Source organism: Leopardus geoffroyi, chromosome D1 (genome assembly GCF_018350155.1).
Source record: "Leopardus geoffroyi isolate Oge1 chromosome D1, O.geoffroyi_Oge1_pat1.0, whole genome shotgun sequence".
NCBI classification, from domain to species: Eukaryota; Metazoa; Chordata; class Mammalia; order Carnivora; family Felidae; genus Leopardus; species Leopardus geoffroyi.
Genome location: NC_059329.1, coordinates 89,269,330 through 89,291,319, shown reverse-complemented (window position 1 = coordinate 89,291,319; position 21,990 = coordinate 89,269,330). Strand labels below are relative to the sequence as shown.

General features: G+C 45.8%; 1 protein-coding gene across 5 annotated transcripts in view; it reads left to right on the top strand.

Annotated features, from left to right (window-relative positions):
* Positions 1-21,990, top strand: part of SLC1A2 (solute carrier family 1 member 2) — a 150,405-nt gene that overhangs the window by 110,136 nt on the left and 18,279 nt on the right. For all 5 annotated transcript variants that reach the window (XR_006714181.1, XM_045484976.1, XM_045484972.1 and 2 more), the window contains exons 7-9: positions 3,857-4,090; positions 8,899-9,093; positions 13,302-13,436. Coding sequence is in view for 4 of the 5 variants with exons in the window: in XM_045484976.1 (XP_045340932.1) it covers positions 3,857-4,090; positions 8,899-9,093; positions 13,302-13,436 (564 nt within the window). In the remaining variant the exon portion in view is untranslated. The remainder of the gene's footprint in view (positions 1-3,856; positions 4,091-8,898; positions 9,094-13,301; positions 13,437-21,990) is intronic.

Below are 21,990 nucleotides of genomic sequence, written 5' to 3'. Positions count from 1 at the left end.
AAAGGAAGTCCCTGGGGAGGTGTGGGGGAGGGGGGAGGGGAGACTACAAGCCTGGAGGCTCTGCATACTGATTTTCCCTCTATCCTCATCCAAAGTTCTAGTCCACACATAGAAACTGTCAGCAGTCACTGCTTGGATAGCCGGAACACCAGTCTCTAAGCGGACTGGGTAAAATGGAGATTTGTGTTACTTTTTGAGCCTGAGAGCAGACAACACATTTAGGTAACTCTTAGAATGTGTGTTTGGCTCTTTGTTGACAGACTCTTCCCTTTTTTGGTTCTCTTGGGATCTATCCCAAACTGGGAGACTGGTGTTGCTGTTGAAAACCAATAGCGGTGTGGGGCAAAGCCAAAGTGACTTTATGGCAAGACCGAGAAAGTCTCTCCACTAACCATCTAACTGTCTGATCCACCATCTGTCCTGTGACTAAAAGTCCTGAATTAACTACTTTAATGGGTTAAGACCAAAGGTCTTGAATAAATTGGAGCTAATGCAAATGGTTTCCCAAGGGTAACCAAGTAACTTCTGCATTTCATCCTGTTGTGGAACAGATTTTATTCCTTGAAACATTGGTTTCCGAGAATACGTCAGAATTACCTAGGGAACTTGTTTAAAATACAAATGCTCCCAGGTTAGCTCCAGGAGATTCTAACTCAGTAGGTATGTAGTGAGCCCAGGGAATCCGTGTTATTACCAGGCAGGTCAGGTGAGTGTGAAGCCGGTGTCTGTGAATGCACAGACACACTGAGGTCTGGGCATGTTAAATTCTGTGTATGAGTTTGTGTTTGTGGAATCGAACGCAGTCTTGGGAAAGGCAACTTGGTAAAGACCTTAAAATGACAAGGACTGAGGTACAAAGCGGACGGAGGCAAGGATGGATGATGTGATAGTAAGAAAAAGACTTGACAGGCCAGTCCTAGATGAATCAGTGCCTTTGAAAACAGTGCCCAGAGCTGCAGATACAACCAGTCTAAGGGCATGGTGGGAGGCATTCTGTCTCCCTGCTCTGCAGTGATGTCCTTCTAATTTAGAAACTGGTCCAACAATTACTGGGCACCCTTTGGCTTCAGAAGCTTACTGGAGCCCTCAGCCTCTTTATGCACTTTAGTTTATGGCTTTGATTGTTTGCTTCATTTCAGAAGCTTTGAGTGGTGACCTTGAATCCTGGTCATTTGCCCTTTCTTTTCCACGGAGTGTCATTTCCAGTGAGATAATTATACGGCGACCCAGGAACTCAGAAGCTCTAGCTCCTGAGTGGAAGCTTAAGCCACTTGTTTCGAAAACAGGTGCAGGGAAGTAACGGCCTTAAAGGACACGATAGCACTAAAGGCTCTTTCCTTGTCCTAATTGATGCTCATTCTGGTTCTGGAGACCCAGGTGTTTGGGTTAACTAGGGCCCCTGCTTGCCATATTTATTTACCTAACACTCTACCTTCTGGCCTTTGAATGACGCTCTCCATTTGTAGTGGGGAAACTCATGTTTCTCCCAGCGAGCTGAGTGCTCTGGAGGTAACCTGTTCCCTCTCTCTAATCCATTTGGCTCTGGCTCAAATGTGTTCTCCAGGGGGGTTCTATAGCTGTCTTGCTTGGCAAAGAGCCTTGGAAACACTTTCTCTCCATTCTGCAAATGGCTTGTCCCAGAAAAGCAGGAAAATTGAGTGGCACCCAGAATAGCTCATATTTGTGTTTTTCTGTACATCTTTAAAGGGTGCTTGGTGCTTGGGAAATAATTGATCTCTTGGTTTATGAAGATAAATGCTTGTTGGCAGCATTTATTGGTGCATTCTGCTCAGTTACTTACAATCCCCTGGAACAAAGAGTTGGCCTCTGAGACTACCCAGCTGATCTGGGAGATGTTGTGACTATGGGCACACCAGGAGAGTGTCAAATGGTGGGAAAGCCAAGGGTTTAACAACATAGCTCCCTAATGCCTGCGGAAACAGTTCTCAAATATCATCAATCTTTACCCCAGGGAAACACGTGGAGGCTACAGCCTGGAAACTCATCAAGGAAGGGAGCAGCTATTCTAATGTTTTTACTACCTATCGTATCGTCAGTTACAAATCAGCTCTTTCAGAAGAAGGTTCCCCTTGACAAAATATTCTGCTTATAAAAACATCCACCATTGGGTGGCAGTAGACTGAGATGTTTTAGAAAGCAGCATTAACTCAGACTTGACTCATTAAGCATGGTGGGGGAAAGGACACGGTGTGCGTAATCCGTGTAAAAACAGAACATACAAAGGATTCCTTGGTCAGCAGTTGGAGGTGAATGGTGCTGACAGGGAGGGGTGCAGGATTTACATTTCAAAAATGTAAGCCTTGCAGCAATCCCACGAGGCTGGAGTTAGCCTAAGCCTTGACTTGCATGCCTGTAAAGTGGGAATAAGTCTCTAACCAGGGTCATGTAGCTGGTAAGTGGCTGGACAAGCTCCGTGTCTTATGTAAATGTGTATTATAACTCTCATCCACTCCTCGCATCTTTTCTTTACCCAGGAAAGGGTTTGCTTCAGGCACAATTACAAAAAGAAAAAAAAAAAAAAAGATCACTTCTGGCTTGGGTGTCTGTCTTCCTTTCCTGACTCCTTTACCCCTGTTGATGGCCTTATCCTGGGATTTCATTTCCCCCACAGTCTTTTTCTCAAATAAGTTCATAATTCTTACCAAGGTATCAACTTTCCCACAAACAGTTTCATTTCAGTCAGAAGGTGTCGCAGGCTGACCAAGTCTATGCTCCAGGTCTACCAGATTGGGCAACAGAGAAAGTATGTTGCCCAACATTGGAAAAATACACTCAAGATGAGAGAGCACGTGATGAGCTTACTCAAGAGTGAGGACCACAGCCAATGGTTTCTAAGCTCCCTATCAAACAATAGTAAGATGGAAATATAAAATAAGGTTATAGAGAATAAATTGGTGTATGGTAAACTGTTGGCTTAGCTACAACGAGCTACAACTGCCAGTTAAAGGGAAGTGGTTTGGCTTGGTGAGGGGAAAAATACCCTTGGAGTTTCACAGGACCTGAATTGTTCTCCTCCTACTTCCTGGTTTTGTGGTCGTGGGCTGGTTACTTAACTTTTCTGAATGTCAGTTTCCTCGTTTGCCAACTAAGAGTAATGATACCTTGATTTCAGGGTTGTGGTAAGAATTAAATGAGGTGATGCGTGTAGTGCTCTTACTGTACTGCTTGAGACGCGATGTATGGTGGTCGGGATTGCTGGTAGAGTAAGGATGGAAAGAAATACTTTCAGACCTAGAAGTAAGTAATAAAACCGCATTTCTCTAAACGTACTCTCAGGCTCAGATGGTTTTCTTGATTTGGCAGGCTTCCCCCCCACCCCTCTCTCTCTCATTTTTTAATACATTTCCCATCTTCCAAGGCAGAGACAAAGCAAATTTGCAAACACCGGCGTATAGTTTGGCGAAACTCTAATGAGCTTCCTGGGAAGCTCAAAATGGATTCCCAGTTTTCAAGGAAAGAGTTGGGGGATCAGGGAAACCAAACAAGATTCTCAAAGACACAGCCTGTGTGTCTCTCAAGCTCGGTGCTTACCCGGGAGATGGCAAAGCTAGATTCTGTTATTCCTAAAAATCACCTGAGCAACAGCGTTCACCTTTGGAATTCTCATCAGAGCAGGGATCCCCCCAGATCCATGGCACAGATTTCAGGTCGTACAGTTAGTCTGAAGTAAAATGCAGCAACGGTTGAATCTCATGGACTTCGTCCAGCAAAACTCTTTGTACCAAAATGCAAAGGGTTTTCCTCGGAGTGCAGTACATGTAAGGGCCCGGATCTAGGTTCTGGATCCCATAAGGCTGTCTTCAATGCTTTTTTTTTTTTCTTTTATGTTTTTCAGGTACTCTCCCCTGGGTATCGCCTGCCTCATTTGTGGAAAGATCATTGCAATCAAGGACTTAGAAGTGGTTGCTAGGCAACTGGGGATGTACATGGTCACGGTGATAGTGGGCCTCATCATCCATGGGGGCATCTTTCTCCCCTTGATTTACTTTCTAGTCACCAGGAAAAACCCTTTCTCCTTTTTTGCTGGCATTTTCCAAGCCTGGATCACTGCCCTGGGTACCGCCTCCAGGTAGAGAATACAAGAAATCACCTTTCTTTCTTTCTGCTCATTCCTTTCCCCTCTCTGCCACTTCCTCTTTTCAAAACCCTTTCATCACACAGTTCAATGAGAACATGTTTCATGTATTATTAAAATATTCCTGGAAAAGATAAATGCTTTGTATTTTTGGCTCCCAGGAACTTAGGAACTTTCTGATGAACATTTTTGCTGATATGCAACTGTCCTGGAAATATGATCTCATGTTAAACTTCCCAGATGAATACATGTTATTAGTATGCATGCCTAAGTTGCCACATCTAGCATTGGTTTAGCTCCAAATGTTTTCCAGAAGGATGTAACAGCGTATTGTGCTATTTAAGAAATTCTCCCACCTGTGATTTGAAAAATGCTATCAGAAAATATCACTCTATTGGAGTTATGGTTCAAAACTGGAAAAATGAGCTTTTGCATGGTAAACATGTTAGATGAGATTTTTAAAAAACAAACCAGAAGTCAATGAAGCCTGTGACCCCTGCATGAACCCCTAATGGACCCTTCTGCCCCACTGATTTCGAGAAAATCAGGTTGGCATTGATTCAACTTGACATTGACTGAGAGTCCGTTCCTTCTTCATTAAGTACGTTCCAGGGCATCTAAAGCCAATGAGGACTCCAGAGATATGCAGAGAAGAAAAAATATTTTTTGATATCTTCTTGGACTGAATTTAACAAGAACAAACAAACAGGAACAAATACATTAGAAACACCTACCAATTTAGAATTTCAAAGAGTAAAGAGTTTTATTGTTTCAGACTGCACTAGTTGTTAGTATTTCTTTATAAAACAAAAGGTCACAAAACGGAGACAGAGGTCATGAAGCAGGTGGTGGGGGCAGGGGGGTGGGGACAAGCAGGCTGCAGACCCTAGCTCAGCATGATCTCTGGAGTCACCTGTCAGCCGGTTCTTGTTGATCCCATGACCATGCATTGCCAGTGAGAGGGTCACCCTGTGACCCAGAGTGACTGCTGTTCCGAGGCTACTGAGCAAGCAGTCGGGTTTTCCGTAAGTGACCCGACAGGCCAATAGTGGTGACTACCCGAGGAGCCAACTTGTGTTTCCATCTTGGAAATCAATGAGATTTTGGTACTTGTAGAATGTGGGGGTTCAGAAGATGCTAAAAATACATATAATCCTCGGGCTCTACATTCTGCATTCGATTTCCCAAGATGAAGGGAAACATCCCGAAATTTCTTTTTCCTACTTGGTCTTATAAACTCCCTATGGCTAAGCATCTCTATCCACAAAGGTCCCCTCTCTTTGGAAAAAAACTAAATCTTTTTTTTTTTTTTCCAAAACCAATCATTTTTAGTTTGATATTTGTTTTCTGGTTATGAGAGTGGTGTTTGCTCATTGGGAAAAAGTTCAGACAGTGAATAAAGTTTTGAAGGAGAAAGTGAACATCACCAGTTATTCTGTTACCCAGTGATAATTGATAGTAACCTTTTAGTTCATCTTAACAGTCATATATTTTTTCCAGGTTTTACTATATATAGATATTGCAAACTGTATTTTTTACTGATCAACCTATTATAAAATTGCTATCAACATACATCTTCCTACTATTTTAAAATGGCATAATAATACACTGCAGGTGCTATAATACAGCCCTGTCTCCACCTTGGGATGTACACTTAAGGCATGTCTATTGAACAGGCATCCTTATAAATACATCCCTGCAAGCTTGTCTGATGATCCCCTCAGGGTAAATTTATAGCAGTGGAATTTCTGAGTCCGATGGTAAGCACACCGGCTGTTGTAAAACATACCTCCAGTTTGCCGCTCAGAAAAGTATGTTAGTTTATGCCCCCATGAACTGGGTGTGAGAGTATGCTTTTCCCCACCTACTTACGAGCACTGGATATTATCAGTCTCTTTAATACTTTCCAATGTTATTGGTGAAAAATGATCTCATCGATTCTGCATTTCTTTGATTAGCAGCGAAGGCAAGCATCTCTTTGTGTTCTTACGGACCATCCTCCTCTCCCCTCCCCAACCCTGTGAATTATTTGTGATGGTCATTTCCTGTTGCGGTATTATTCCTTTCCTGATTGGCTGTTTCACTCTCTTCACATATAAAAATGTTAACTCAAGTGTCACATGTCACAAATGATGTTCCTCTCTACCTGACATTTGTTTTGTAAATTTACAGGGCTTTTTGCCCCTGGAAGTTTTTAATTTGTGTATTGTTGAAGTTGTTACTATTTTCATTTAGTGTTTAGAATTTCAATTTTCTCAGGAACATCTCTACTAAAAATTATGAAACATTACTTTATATTTTCTTCCAGTACCTTTGCGGTTTTGATCTTTAAAAATATTATTATCTTTCCTTTGAACGACTAGATAGTTATCCCTAGTACCTTTACAAGACAAAGTAAATCTTAAAAGCATATGGGTAGCCCGAGTTCATATTTAAATCAGCCAAACGCTTGGGTTATCTGGCCAAGGCCACAGATGCTAGACCCTTCTCCTTACCCTGTCTTTCAAGTGACTTTAATCTTTGTTTAAAGTGTGGCTCTTTCCTGGATGCAGAATTTCATTTTTTTAGAAGAAAATACACTTAAAGAAAAGACTGTGGCATGAATCACGTACTAAGAACTATCTCAGCCATTATGACCACATTCAGCTAAATTTCTTTCTACCTCCTTGGACCTTGGACTGATGGGGAAGGGGAAGGGGTCACCCCCTTTTCTCAACAGGCTGATGTCAGGGAGGACTAACAGAGGGGGTGCCCTGGGACACATGTCTCTGCATCCTCCTGACATCAGTGCATGCTGTTAAAACTACTCTAGAAAAAAAAAGACGGTCAAGTAACTGATAGTTATTATTAGCAACATTTGAAGACTTATTATTAGCAACACATGAAGACATCCACGTCAGAATGTTGGAAGGACAGGAAAGAGTTAAAACTCCCAAGTCCCAGTTTGAATTGGTTGGGTATATATAGACTTTGAAGACACAAAGCCCGTTCAGTAAAGAAATTGAGACTATTTTCATACCTTGTCGATTACTTTCCCTAATCTATTTAATTGTCCAAAGACCTCTTGATGACATTTTGGGAAGATGAATACCATAATAAAAATTATTATATTCTCGTCCGCCCAGAAGTTTGCTTAGATTCCTATCATTGAAAATCCCAGCCACCAACCACAGCTGCCGTTTCAGACTGGTCACGGTGTCCTAGAAACCTTCAAAGGGGTCCTAAGAAAGGGTGGGGTGGGGAGGGCCTGGGGGTGGGAGGAATAAAGGGACACTAATGTCTCATTAAAATAGCTGGAGAAGCTAACCAAATACAATGACCTCAACTTTTCTCCCTGGGTTTATAAGGTGTTAGTAATGAGAGGTCTCCAAACATTCATTTCTTCTCCCTAAGAGCAAGGAGGAGGCATAAGACAGACCTCTGACTTGAAATCACAAAGAATATTGCCATAAGATGACACTGACGTCCCTAAGATTGTTATGAGGAGCTTGCTCATCAGTGGTTTAATAAGATGCAGATTTAGGCGACTCTAATTTTAGAGCTTCTGCTTCCTGTTTCTGAGTAGGCCCTGGAATCTGCATTCTCTTTAGCTTTTCTGAAGCTGGTGGCTCTCTACTACTCTCTGAGAAACTGAGACCTCTGGCAAGGGTCTATGTCAAACTTGGTGGGAGCCCTGGTTCTGACCAGTAGAAGGAGGAAGCTATGAGGCTGTCCGTGCGTGCTAGAAATAAGTGTGTCTGCATTGGAGGTTCCCCAGTTCACTTTACTAAGCTTTGAATAGAAAAAACAAGCAAAAAAGCAAAAAAACCAGAAACAAAATCAAAACAACCAAACAGAAAAACCCCAAACCAAAAAAACCCCAAAAGAGAAAGGACCGCAAAGAACTTGCATGGCAGTATGGGCGTTCTGCATTTCTTTCCATATTACTTAAACTTGGAAGCAAATCCACCTACCCTCCCATGTACCTCCCTCCACATGGAAATAATATTTTGGCCGTCAGCAACCCTTATCCTTACAGGTCTCCTAATTTAGAAGACACGCGAACATGTCAGGGGTTCTGGCCCTTGAGGCTGGGTCATGCGGTGGTGAGTTCCGGACAGGAATTTCCAGGGCGGAGTGGGGGTGGAGTCATTCCATATTGGGTCTTTGATTAGCTACAGAGCGCATGCTTTTCTGCCCTATGTTGTTGGAAAGACTGTACAGTTGGCCAATGACCATGTATTAGGGAGTTGGATTGTGTATAGGGGTCCCCAGTGAATTGCTAGAAGCTCAGGTTCAGGCTAAATGGTACTTAACATGTTTATCCAGCATTGTCAAAATTAGCTCAGGGCAATTCCCAGAGGCTGGATGCAGTCCATGCATCGTTGGAAACAGTGTTTCTAGCATGAAATTATGGGTCATTCAAAAATTCCTCATTCCATTTCACTGTTGACAGCTGATTGGTTCCTGACACATTTTTTTTTTAGCAGCTCAATTAATGTGGGCAGTCAGATGGCCTTTCATATTTCATCCAAGAGGGAAACACTGATCAAAGGAAAAAGAATGTGAAACTCTAAGTAGATCTTGAAAACCAGAAGCAACAAAAAGAGCTTGCTGCCTATGAGCATCTTAATAAGATTGAATTTGAACCTCCAAACAGTCGGTCTTTAATTTGCCTCCAAACACTGCTTTCTGCATGTCACATGGCCTGATTGGAACAAATGAACAAAAACTTTGTGGTTGGCATTCCAGTTTGAGTTTTGTCCTGTTTCTCTAAAGTGGACATAAACTCTTGTCTCTCTCTTTCTGTCTTTGTTCCTCAGTGCGGGAACTTTGCCTGTTACCTTCCGTTGCTTGGAAGAAAACCTGGGGATTGATAAGCGTGTAACCAGATTTGTCCTCCCAGTTGGAGCAACCATCAACATGGACGGTACAGCCCTTTATGAAGCAGTGGCCGCCATCTTTATTGCCCAAATGAATGGTGTTATCTTGGATGGAGGCCAGATTGTGACTGTGAGGTGAGGGGTGCAGGTGGGGAAGCACTGAAACAACATTTAACCTTCGTCCTTTCCCCACTAACTCCATTTGACAGGGCCACTTGGATTTCAGTTCTCCTGGTGGAAGAATAATGAAGGAAATAACACAGAAGAGGAATTATTGGCTGTGTCAAAGGGAAAATATTGTGACAGGAAAGAAGCAGGCTCATACTCATGCCCTCTGTTGGTACTGCGCATGTGAAATTGCTTTGGAAATTTGATATTACTTGATTTTTCACGGTCCTGTGATGTTGCAAGGCAGTTATTTCTCTTGATTTCAGCTCAGGTCATGGTCTCATGCTGGGATGGAGCCTGCTTGGGATTCTCTGTCTCCCTCTCTCTCTGCCCCTTCTCAGCTCATGCTCTCTCAAAATCAATAAATAAACCTTTAAAAAAGAAAAAAAGAAATTCGGGAAGAACACCTCCCCAAGAGGACATTAAAAACACAGTGCTTTTATCAAAAAGAATGAAATCTTGCCATTTACAACAACATGGATAGAACTAGAGTATATTATGCTAAGTGAAGTTAGTCAGAGAAAGACAATTGTCCTGTGACTTCACTCGTCCGTGGGATTTAAGAGACAAAACAGATGAACGTAAGGGAAGGGAAGCAAAAACAGGGAGGGGGACAAAACACAAGAGACTCTTAAATGTCGAGAACAAACCGAGGGTCGCTGGAGGGGTCATGGCTGGGGGAATGGGCTAAATGGGTGATGGGTGTTAAGGAGGACACTCGTTGGGATGAGCACCACGTGTTATATGTAGGGGATGAATCACTGGATTCTACTCCTGAGATCATATTGCACTATATGCTAACTAACTTGGGTATAAATTTAAAAAAACAACGCATAGCTTCTGGGGCACCTGGGCGACTCAGGTGGTTGAGCGTCTGACTCTTGATTTCAGCTCAGGTCATGATCGCAGGGTCATGGGATCAAGCACCACGTCAGGCTCCACACTAAGCGTGGAGTCTGCTTGGGACTCTCTCTCTCTCTCTCTCTCTCTCTTTCTCTCCCCCCCCACCCTCTCCCCAACTCTAACTTTCTCTCTGTCTAGAATGAATGAATGAATCAATCAACCACGTTGCTTCTCCATAAACTTAAAGTCACACCTCTGTGCATATATTAATTTGTCTAATCCTTACAACCACCCTCAAGGTCCATACTTGTCTTAGCTCAGACTGCTATAATGCAAGACCATAGACCATCAAACGATACATATTTATTTCTCACAGTTCTGGAGGCTGGGAAATCCAAGGTGAAGGTGCTGGCAAATTCAGTTCCCGGTGACTCTCTCTTCTTGGCTTGTGCGTGACTGCAAGCTGTTTGCTTGCCTGGCCTTTCCTTGGTGCATGGAGAGAGAGCAAACTCTCTTACGTCTCTCTGATAAGAGCACTAAGCCCTCATGATCTACTTACCCGCAAAGGCCGTGTCTTCAGACACCATCACACTGGAGATTAGGGCTTGAACAAACGAATTTGGTGGTGGGGGAACACCGATCAGTCCACAGCAGTACTGTAGGGGAGCCTCAGTTTCCTCACTGGTGTGATGGGGACAATAATCACACATTCTAGGGGGTTGAGAGCGTTGTGCCTGGAACACAGTCACCTATCAATAAATGTTAGCTACTATTATCGTTATTACTGATGTTCAATAAAATACAGTTCTTCTAGAATACGAAAAAACAATGTGACAGTGATGTAGTGAGTACCATGATGTTGTTACTCAGTGGAAAACATGCTTCAGATCCGGGTGTCACGGCTTCTCAACCATGTTCTCACAGATTGCACGTGAGACCACCAACCTCTCTTGCTTTAAAACTCAGAGACAAACAGGGCTTCCTAACAAAGCCCTTCTTTTGAAGTCAAACAAGATGAATTCTGGTCCCTGAATTCTTGGCCCGTCAAGTTCACACTGTTAGATGAAAAATTAAGAGATGGAAGAATGGACCAGCGACCAATGATCGGGATTGATTAATTCAGAGTTTTCGGTGTTGGAAGGGATTGGGGGGGTCTCAGGGGCTGGCATGGCATTGCAATCCAGCAGATAAGTGTTCCAATCCCAGCAGACCATGGTCAACCTGTTTGACCCTAAGTTTCTCCATCCATCCAATTTGTGGTTTGCCCAGATGGAACGCAGATGCTACCGTATGTACTTTGCAGGGTTACTGTGCAGTTCTGCTGTGACAATGTGTGTGTCATACCTTGCATAGAACCCAAGAACCAGCCTCAGAGAAGTGGGCTAGTGAGTGGCACAACAGGAAAAGCAGAAAGGGATAGAGAGATGGAGAGGAGATCACTGCCCCAAGAAGCGGTCGCAGGACTTAGAATCACCCAGACACTCTGCCCATGGTAGGATGAGGGTATTAATTGGGATAGAGGGGCTGTGTGGGGGAACCAACTGCCAGGAAGAATTCTCTTTATAGGATTTCGTCTCACACAACCCAGAGGGACCAGGCAGACCGTGTGGCCAAAGTGCAAAGGGATGTGTCAGAGTGACTCATAACAGAAGCAACTGATATTGTAAATAAAACGGCTGAGGCCACGACTGTTGGGATTTGGGAAGTCCCCCTTTCCTAGTGCTGTTGTCCTTGTCAGGGAAATGGCTGAGAATTCCCACCTTGTAACTCTTGGGGCTTTAGAGAAGTTTTTATTGCAAAGTGACCTCACCCTGCCCAGATTTCCTGATAAGATAATTCACATTTACTGGGCGGTGGCAATGTGCCTGGCCTCTTCTAAGTGCTTTTTATTTATTAGCTCCTGATACCCCATGAGTGAGACACCATTATTATCTCCTTTTCTGCAGATCAGGAAATCAAGGCGCAAAGAGGTTAAGTAAGTTGCTCAAAGTCATGCGGTTAATCATTGGAAGAGCTGGGGTTTGAATCCAGGTTGTTTAATTCCATAATCCTCATTGATAACCACTAATATTACTACCTCCTATGACCCAGAAGGATCCCAGGAATACGGAGTTCTTGAAGCCTTAACAATGCTCCGCAATGAAGGGGCAGGGGAATAGCACAGATGGGTTCTGTAGACCCCACCTAGGGGAGGTGTCTCTATGGTGACAGGTCTAAATCTGGAAGGATGGCACTATGGAAAAACCAATGTAAACTACGAAACCTCCTAGGGCCTTTCCTCATATGTAAGATTAGGTAAATTCGGGTCCCTCCCCACTGTAAGACCTGTAAGGATTCTGTGCTTGGTCACAACAATGGTCTGGGCTCTTTCAAACCGGTTTGGGAGCCCAACTCTTAGTTTGGAGCTAGCTGGCCTACTCTAGAAAGTCTAGAATGATCTAACTGCAAATAAAGCCCCTCCTTTTCTTTACAGCACCCACAAAAGCAAGTTGGGAGTCTATATTTTCAGAAGCATCTTTCCATTTAGAAATGACGACTTTTGTAAATGGCATCCAGAAAAAAGGGAGACAGGTTATTGCCCTTTGCTGGACCACAGAGACCCCCTGGTGTCTAGACAGGGCACTCGAGCCCTAGATGAAACCCTCTTCCAGAGACAACTTCAAAATGGTGCTGGGTGTGCCCTTGGCATTGCAAGTGGTGAGATGCTTCAGAAAGAAAGCCTCCTGTTATTTCATTATCTTTGCTTGGCGCCCTCGTTTTGAATAATGTATTTTCCAGTCCATGGTGAAATGTCCAGGCGTCTCAAACTTAATGTCATTTGGAATCTGTTGATTTGTTTCCCTCATGTCCACTCAGTTGGGTCTGGATATTTGCTATTGTGAGTTCTCATGTTAACATTGGCAGTGGCCTCCTCGGACTCTTGCCTCAGAGTCCAGATGTCTCTGGGGCTGACGGAGAGGTAAAGGCGTAAGCAGAAATGAATGCAGTGATGTTCCCATGGGAGGATTAAGGGCAATTTGTTTTCCTCCTTTATTATTTCCTTGCCTGCTTCAGAGCCCCGCTTACCTTAGTTGAGCCCTGTGATATATTAGGCTAGTTGGCTATCATGCTGAGGATAAGGCTCCGATCCATGGATTTATAAATTTCCATCACAGTTGAGCAGAATCCAATAGACCCTAATTCCTGGGTCTCAGTACTCTAGATTTCTCCATTCCTTGAGAAAGAAAAGAACCTTTATGACTGCCGGGAAAATTGGAGCTTCAAGTTGCCTGCCAGGGATGGTTTTTCCAAGTCCTCTTTCTCCTGTGACCTGGTCTTCTCTGTTCTCTCAGCCTCACGGCCACGCTGGCGAGCGTCGGTGCGGCCAGTATCCCCAGCGCGGGCCTCGTCACCATGCTTCTCATCCTGACGGCTGTGGGCCTGCCAACGGAGGACATCAGCCTGCTGGTGGCTGTGGACTGGTTGCTGTAAGTGCTGGTGGATGGGGCTCTGCTGGGGATGTGAGTACTGCCTCCCAGAGGCAAGGTTTCAGCCAAGGTCTTAGCCAATCCCCGTGACAACTCCCTCTCTCCTTTCCTCCCTTCTTCCCTCTAACATTTACGGAGAGCCTGACTGGGAACCAAAGAGGAAGAAGGAATCCTTGGGGGCCTCACAGTCTAGTGGAGGAATCACATAAATTATAATATAAAGTTTAAAGCATCACAGTAAGGAACCCACTACTGATGCCTGCGGAGGGTCTCAATCCATGATGTCGAGTGAAGAAACACGAGGGAGTGTATGCTGTATGATCCCGTTTATATGAAGCCCTAGGAAAGACAGTATAATCTCTAGCGATAGAAAGAGCTTAGTGGTTGCCTGGGCCTGGAGGGGGTGAAGAGACTAACTGGGAAGGGGCACAGGGAAATCATGAGGGGTGGTAGAAATGTTCCGTAGGCACTGGTATGCACAGGTGTCTACATTTGTCAAAACTCATCAAACCATGCACTTAAAATGGATACATTTTATTGTATGTTAATTATACTTCAATAAAATAGATCAAAAAATAGCACACAGATATAAAAGGATAGTGATGTGTGCTCTGCACCTGTGAGCACTGCCATATTAAAGGAGGGTCATACATTGTCCAGGGCCTGGCCCTTCAGGAGGTGTTCTTTCGGAGATTGTTACTTGCTCTCTGTTGTTGTGACCTTGGTTATTGTGTTACCCTACTCGTAGAGATAAGCCAAATTCTGAAACGAGCCTAAATGTCCATCAACTGACGAATGGATAAAGAAGATGGGGTTTATGTATACAATGGAATACTACTTGGCAGTGAGAAAGAATGAAATCTGGCCATTTGCAGCAACGTGGATGGAACTGGAGGGTATTATGCTAAGTGAGATAAGTCAGGCAGAGAAAGACAGATATCATATGTTTTCACTCATATGTGGATCCTGAGAAACTTAACAGAAGACCATGGGGGAGGGGAGGGGGAAAAATTACCAAGAGGGAGGGAGACAAACCATAAGAGACGCTTAAATCCTCAGAACGAACTGAGGGTTGATGGGGGGTGGGGGAGAAGGGAAAGGGGGTGATGGGCATGGAGGAGGGCACCTGTTGGGCTGAGCGCTGGGTGTTGTATGGAAAGCAATTTGACAATAAATTATATTTAATATAAAAAATAAATATTAAAAAATAAAATGAAAGGCTAGTGATAGAAAGAGGCACCCATCCTAGTCTAGAGTGGACGAATCAGGAAATAATGAAAATGGCAACTGAATTTGCATGGGTACTGTATGTCAGCCACTGCACCAGGCACTTTATATCTAATGCTCTCTAACCTTGAAGTTTTGGTATTATCACTCTTGTTGTATAGATGAGGAAACTGAGGTGTGGGGAGGTAAGGTGACTTGAGAGTGAACAGAGATTTGACTCTAGGTTGGCTGGGTTTGGGAGGCCACCACATTCTTCATCGTGGCTCTAGTCAAGCTTCCAAAGGCAGTGATATAGCTGAGCTGAATCCTAACTGGTAGGGAGATGTAGGTAGAGAAGGAAACAGGACCTTCCAATCAAGGCCATGTGCAAAGGCACTGAGGCAGCCAGCAGTGTGGGGACCTAGGAGTGATGTGGCACTGATGGAGCACAGAGTGGGAGGCAGGGATTGGTGAAGAGTGGGGCAAAAAATGGACACCATGTACGGCCATGCAGAGAAATTTGAACTTGACTGTGTACGCGTGGCCTAGCTACCTTTCCCAGTGTGTTTATCAGTGAAGGGCATTTTCCAGATGCAGGACACTCACTGCCCATTGACAAAGGTGGGCATGTCTGGCCAGAAGGTCCCCAGTAGGGAGATGGGAGTCGATCTTGCTAAGAGCCCACTCAGCCTCTCACGTACTCTGTGGAGTACACACTGATGCCTCATGTCCAGTCTTGGAGCTAAGGGACAGGGACCGAGGAATGCTGTTGGGTTCGGTGTCAGAGCAGAGTGACAAGTGCCGATGCAGAGGTCCAAGGCCAAAGTGCCCACACGCTTTTAAAAACTGTTCCACATGGCAGTGACAATGCTTCTGACATCTATCAGCATAGATTTTAGGAGCCAGGAGCCATCTTTAATGGACTCGAGTTTCCCACATGCTAAAACCACAGTTCCTTCCCCCTTCATTCACCCTTCCAAAGAGAAAAATGTGCACGTGGCTGAAAGGAAGGACGTCTGGGAAGCTAGGAGGGAGACTGGCCTCTCCATAGAACTTATCTGCCGTTAAGGTTTAGGCGAGAATGGAGAAGTGGCTCCCTGGAGGTGATCTCTTCACCTCAGGGAGGGCTGCGAGGAAGGTCATGGATCTTCCTGACTGGCTCTTTCATCACCGGAGATATGCTCTGGAAATACCTTCAGTGGGAAGGTGACGAGTAAGCGAAATAGCCTCGTATGTGTCTCTGCCAGTGTCTCTTAGGGGGTGGGGTGGGGTCGTCTCCGCTAGCTTGGTTATTCTCGGCGCCTGTGAAGGCCCCAAGGGGAGCCTTTCTCAGGACGTCAGTTCAGACCACACGGTCATGGCCGCTGCGACTCAGTGGTGGTGTGTGGGTGGCAGCATTGGGAGGGGATGGGATGAAGGAGGCGAAGGAGTGGGGTAGGCTTCAGTGGGGGAGGACAAGGGGGAAATGAAGGCATTTTCAATAGTTTAGGGTCAGTAGGAGCTCAATAAATGTGTGCTCAGTTTAACCACAGACTTGCTGCGTATAGGGGCCTTTCCACACAGGAAGAAAGACAGAGGAAGCTATTAAAATTAAATCTGCTTCCCCTGTGACTTTTGCTTACTAGGTCCTCTGACCCTTTGTTCCTTGAACCTCCTGAACCCCGTGTATCATTGGGCTACCTTACCTGCTGTGACTGCGTTGCGTAGCCTCTTCTTGGGTTTGTTTCGGAGGCTTGGATTCCACCATTAGAGGTTTATCTTTTCAAAAAATTGTCATTATAGAGGCTGCCTCCCCTCATTCTAACGTAAATTCCTTACTTTGAGTGAAAAACAAATGCAGTAATATCATCAGGAGATGCAGAAAAGGAGATGATACTTGGCGGAGACCGCCATGTTCTTTGCATCTGTTGGCGATTAATTCCTAAAGAGCCCTAAGGGCTGTTTCACAGATGAGTAAACCAGGAATCAGAAAGGGTTAAGTGTCTTGCCTACAGCACTGGAGAGCTACGTCCCACCTGACACAACTTCATACTTAGAACCAAGGAGATCTAGCAATGGGCAGAAGCAAAGAGGCCCAAGGAAAGGTTAGGGAAGACAGACCTATTAGGGTCACCTCTGATTTTACATAATAAAAGGGAATTTTCCATTTGACCTGTTTTTTCCTCCTCTCAAGATTAGAACAAAAGAGCAGAAAAAGCCTAAGTGGGGACAAATGGGGTACAATCAAGGTCTCAGCTACTCTGAGACCATTGTGGACCCTGGTCTTCTTGGCAGTCGTTTGCTTCCAAGCCTGTTGGATGAGAGTCATTTCATGAAACATCCAAGACCCTGCCCACTTCTGACCTAAATGCCAGCGAATGGAATCGGAGGGCTGGGTCCTCCCCGATCACCCCACACTAGCGCTCTCATGTGCATACTTGCACGGAGAGCAGGGCGTCCTAACTCCATGGTGGAATCATGCCAGCTGAAGGGAGTTGGCCGAACCCAAGAATGATGATACATTTGGATTACCTATATTGATGAAACCGTATATGAGAAAACTCGATCCCAGGCTGGCAGTGGAAAGGAAGGAAGAAATGAAGAGCTGTTCTCTGGTTCTGGGGTCTGATCTCAGGTGCAGGGGGTGGGGGTGGGGGGTGCGAGGGGCATGTAACTGGAGAAAGGAAAGCAAAGGGGCAGGAGCCCTGGATCTGAGCTCTGTGCTTATTCTCTGGAGGACTTTGCACAAGCTACTCTCTGGACTTCCCCTGTGTCACGTGGACAATGGGAATGGGAACTTGTCGGCTTAAAAGCGGAGTCTAGACCCAATGCCCTTGAGTGCCCTTCTGGTGTTAAGACCCGGACTAGGATTCTGCTGGTGATGGATGTTTGTACACAAATAAGCCAGAACGTTCCTTTTAAGAAGAGAAGAAAAACGGAGGATAGAGGATCCTGGGAAAATGTGCGTAGGGGTCTGTAGCTAGGTCAGATCTGCTTTGAATTAGTAATGGTGGTACATTCTTTCTCGCCAGCAAGTGGAGTTCTGGAAACATGCTCTTGGTCATGGGCTCCGTGGCTGTTGGGGGCCCATTACAGTGTGAATGGGGTAGGGGGGAGGCTGGCCGTTCCCTAGTAAAATAGTGTGTGGGGGGAAAAGCAGAGAAAAGGAAAAGGTGAGGGGATTTATTATTCTCTCCGGGCAAAGCTTGTAAGCTCTCATAACTCTAGCAATTTTTCAATTTAAAACCAAACAAAGCCCGCAGTGACATTTAATGTCCGACAGTGTTTGCCAGCTGCTGGAGATCTGCCAGCCTCCTTACTGCCCGCCAAGCCCTGGATGCTTTTCAGTGGGCAGGCTTAGCTGCTTTGTAAATGTCATGGTGAAAACCAAGATTCTGGGCCCTGAAAAATGCCGGGAGTCCTCAAACACCGGATGGGCGGGGCTGGTAAAACCAGAACCTTCCCCTGGGGCCAAGAAGCCCTTTGTGTCGGGAATCCTCCACTGATATTTATAAGAGACCTCACTGACACCCCTCTCTCTCTGAAGGAAGCAGGATGGGGTGAAAACTGGGAGCCAGTCCCAGGAAGAAGTCGTAAATAACTGGGTCTGGCCACAGGTGGCCAAAGGGAAGCCAAAATAAAGTGAAAACCCAAGTGGATCTGCGGCTCATTTATCACATGAGACTGCTGGGGAGGTCTTTTCTGGGGACACATTTACTAGCTGGGGGATAGAGGTGAACTTACTAGGAAGACCTTAAGGGCCTCCACCCTTTGGCGGGGGTGTGCGGGGAGGTGCGCTCTGAGGCTCCCTGTTAACATCCCTCCCTGGAGGGAATAGAGCAGGGGTTCTCAAACCTGAGCACACACCCAAACCTCCTGGAGATTCAGGAGGTCTGGGGTGGGGACCAAGAATTGACATTGCCAACGAGTTCCCGGGTGATGCAGGCCAGGGACCTCACTTCCAGAAACCAGAGACTGGAGACGCGGAAGGGGGAGTAGGAGTCCCTGATGGTGGGTATCTAAGCACCTCTACGGTTTTTGAATACCAGTTGACAGTTCACGCATCCAGCGGTCGAGAACAGATGGAAAGGACTCGGGATACTCATCGCTAATGCCTAGCAAGTGCTCCTGAAATATCAGGCAGTGTTCTAAGCACTTTACAGGGACCTGTTTCAAAGGTGCCCCCAACGGGGCGCCTGGGTGGCGCAGTCGGTTGGGCGTCCGACTTCGGCCAGGTCACGATCTCGCGGTCCGTGAGTTCGAGCCCCGCGTCAGGCTCTGGGCTGGTGGCTCAGAGCCTGGAGCCTGTTTCCGATTCTGTGTCTCCCTCTCTCTCTGCCCCTCCCCCGTTCATGCTCTGTCTCTCTCTGTCCCAAAAATAAATAAACGTTGGAAAAAAAAAATTTAAAAAAAAAAAAAAAAAAAAGGTGCCCCCAATGATGAGACCGGTTCATAGTATTATCCCCATTTTACAGTTGAGGAGACTGAGGCTCAGAGGAAAGTAATTTATCCCAATGTAGTGGATATCGAGTGACTGAACTAGGATTCAAACCCAGGTGATCTGGCTGTCCCTTGGGGGTCCAGGCCCACCAATCTGGGGTCTCGTTCTCTTCTTTAAGACACACTCGTGCAGCTATGTGTGATCGAAACCCCACTCCATATCTGGTGGAAGAGAAGACCAATCCCTCCATCTATCACATCTCTGAAGATGCTGGGAGTTTATTGTTGAAGTCTTGTGCCGTGACTCCCTGCTCCCACCAGAGTTCTTTTCTACAACTTTCCTGACCTCCAGTGATGTCAACGCCAGCTGGGATGTCACTCTTTCCTCCTGAGTCCTTCCCTCCCCTGCCAACGCGTCCCTGACTCGAAGCAGCGAGATTGCAGTTTGGGGGTGGGGTGGGGGTGGGGCTACAGTTCTGCGCAGCAAGAATCATTCTTCAATGCATCACAAAAGAAGTATGTGTTCACGGAAAAACAAAGGGGAGGGGCAGAGCTCAGGAGAGTTATAAGATGAAAAAGACAAAATCTCCCTATATTTGCAATTGAATCTTGAGTTTTGTTTCCCTGAAGTAATAATCAGTGTGAATAATTTCAGGGAGCACGGAAGCAAAAATTGAGTGTTAGGCACCTTTTCTCCTTAAAAAATAAATCCTTGGGGCGCTTGGGCGGCTCAGTTGGTCAAGTGTCTGACTCTTGATTTCGGCTCAGGTTGTGATCTCACGGTTGGTGAGTTCAAGCCCCGTGTCAAGATTCTCTTGGGATCCTCTCTCTCTCTCTCCCTCTCTCCGTGCCCTTCCAACCCTCTCAAAATAAATAAACTTAAAAAAATAAAAAATAAAAAATAAATCCTTTAGTGCCTGCCACCCCCTTCTAGGGACCTGTCCCTGCCCAGTTTTTCCCTTTGGTCCCAATCTCTCCCTGTGTTGCTGGGCCTCCCTGTGTTTGCCCCCGGCGCTCAGGACACGTGTCTTGTTTTTGTAGGCAAGGTAATTTGGGCTCTGTCTCTCCCTCCTCCTCCCTCTCCATCTTGCCCTTGCCCTAACTTTTCACCTCCAAGACGCCCAACCAGACATTTGCTGAACAAAAGACAGTCCTCTTTCTAGAGTTAACCTGCTCTCTTTAACAGCCCCTCCCCACCCCTCCTTCAACTCACCCGCCCACCAGGTTCCCCCACCCTGCCCATATCACAAATAGATACAACATGGTGTCCGCACTCCAAGAGCTTATCACCTAGTAATGGGGACAGATGTGGTCAAAAAAATCCCAACCTGAGTGTGCTAAGTGCAAAAAGAGGAATGCACAAGACTTGGTGGAAGAACAAAAGAGGAAGTGGTCTACTCCCCTTTTCACTGGGACTGAGAAGATGAGGAGTAGGAGGGGAAGAAGGAAGAGGGGGATGGGCCAACAGCTGAGAACTGGGTTGGTGTCAGACCTTTTATATGCAGAGTTTGGCTGAGGTCCTCTTGATGACAAGCACTCAGGACACATTAACAGTTACTATCTTCTCAACAAGCTTGGAAGGAGGGATTACTTTCCATATTTCACAAATGAGCAGGAGAAGCTAAGTGACTTGGCCTGCCGGAGCCAGGATTGCAATCAGGGCTCCCATCCAGAGTTCACACTCTTAACCAATGCTTCCGTAGGCCCTCCTTCCCTTCTCAACCCCGTGTGGCTTTAGCCCTTGGATGTTTAGGATTGTGTCAGCCTTCTCAGGCCTGGGGCCTCGGGCGGCCTCTCCGCCATTACTGTGCACCCTGCATTCTGAGAGGCAGACATGATGGTTTGTTTCCTGTGAATGTTAAGTTGAGTCACATGAAATTGCCAATATGTGACCTTTGGGAACTTGTAGAAGCGGCAACTTCATATGGTTCAGCCCAATTCAAAGACCAGATGACCCTGAGTAACCCTGCTCCCTTGGCTCTGTTATTCTGTGAGAACCAGGACTTGCAGACAATTCTAACACCTTTCTGCCAGAGGATTTTTTTTTTTTAATTTTTTTTCTTAATGTTTTTATTTATTTTTGAGACAGAGAGACACAGAGCATGAGCAGGGGAGGGGCAGAGAGAGAGGGAGACACAGAATCCGAAGCAGGCTCCAGGCTCTGAGCCATCAGCACAGAGCCCGATGTGGGGCTCGAACTCACAGACTGTGAGATCATGACCTGAGCCGAAGTCGGACGCTCAACCGACTGAGCCACCCAGGCACCCCTTCCTGCCAGAGGATTTAGATCAAGGGATAGAAAAGAGAGAGCGCACCTTAGCAATTACTTTTCTCCCAGGAAACCAGACCCAGTACCTCAGTATGAATAACTTAGGCAAGCCCCTCTCTCGCCTTTGGTTCCTGGTGGCCCCCAAAGCTGTGTCATCTGCAGCGGATCCCATTCAACGCAAGTTCGGATCTCACCTCTGTCCCCTTTTCACAGGTCTGACACAGAGTGTCCAGACTCAAGGACAGCATCAGGCACTCTGAAATTCTTTTTACCAAGTAGGCTTGAAGCTCCTGAGGTCAGCAGGGTTTCCTGAACAGTCAAGGCTGGTTGTGAGGCAAAATGAAAGCATTTGCCTGTGGAGAAATTTTCCATAGGTGAACCATAAACTCCCATATCCTGTTTTTGGCCACACTTGGACTTCCCCAGAGTTGATCAGACATCCCCCCTGGTGGCCTCAATGGCAAACCAAAAAAATCCTATCTCCCGTCTCCCACCATCTTCCCCTCGCTCTCTTTACCTTCTCAGTCAATCGTCTTGAATAAGACGATTATAAATAATATCACTACTTACTCAGTTCTCATTCACTTTTCTACCTGTGGCGAGCTGGCTTCTGTCTCTGCCTCTGGCTTGCAACTGCCCTGGCAGTGATGGCCTCTTTGT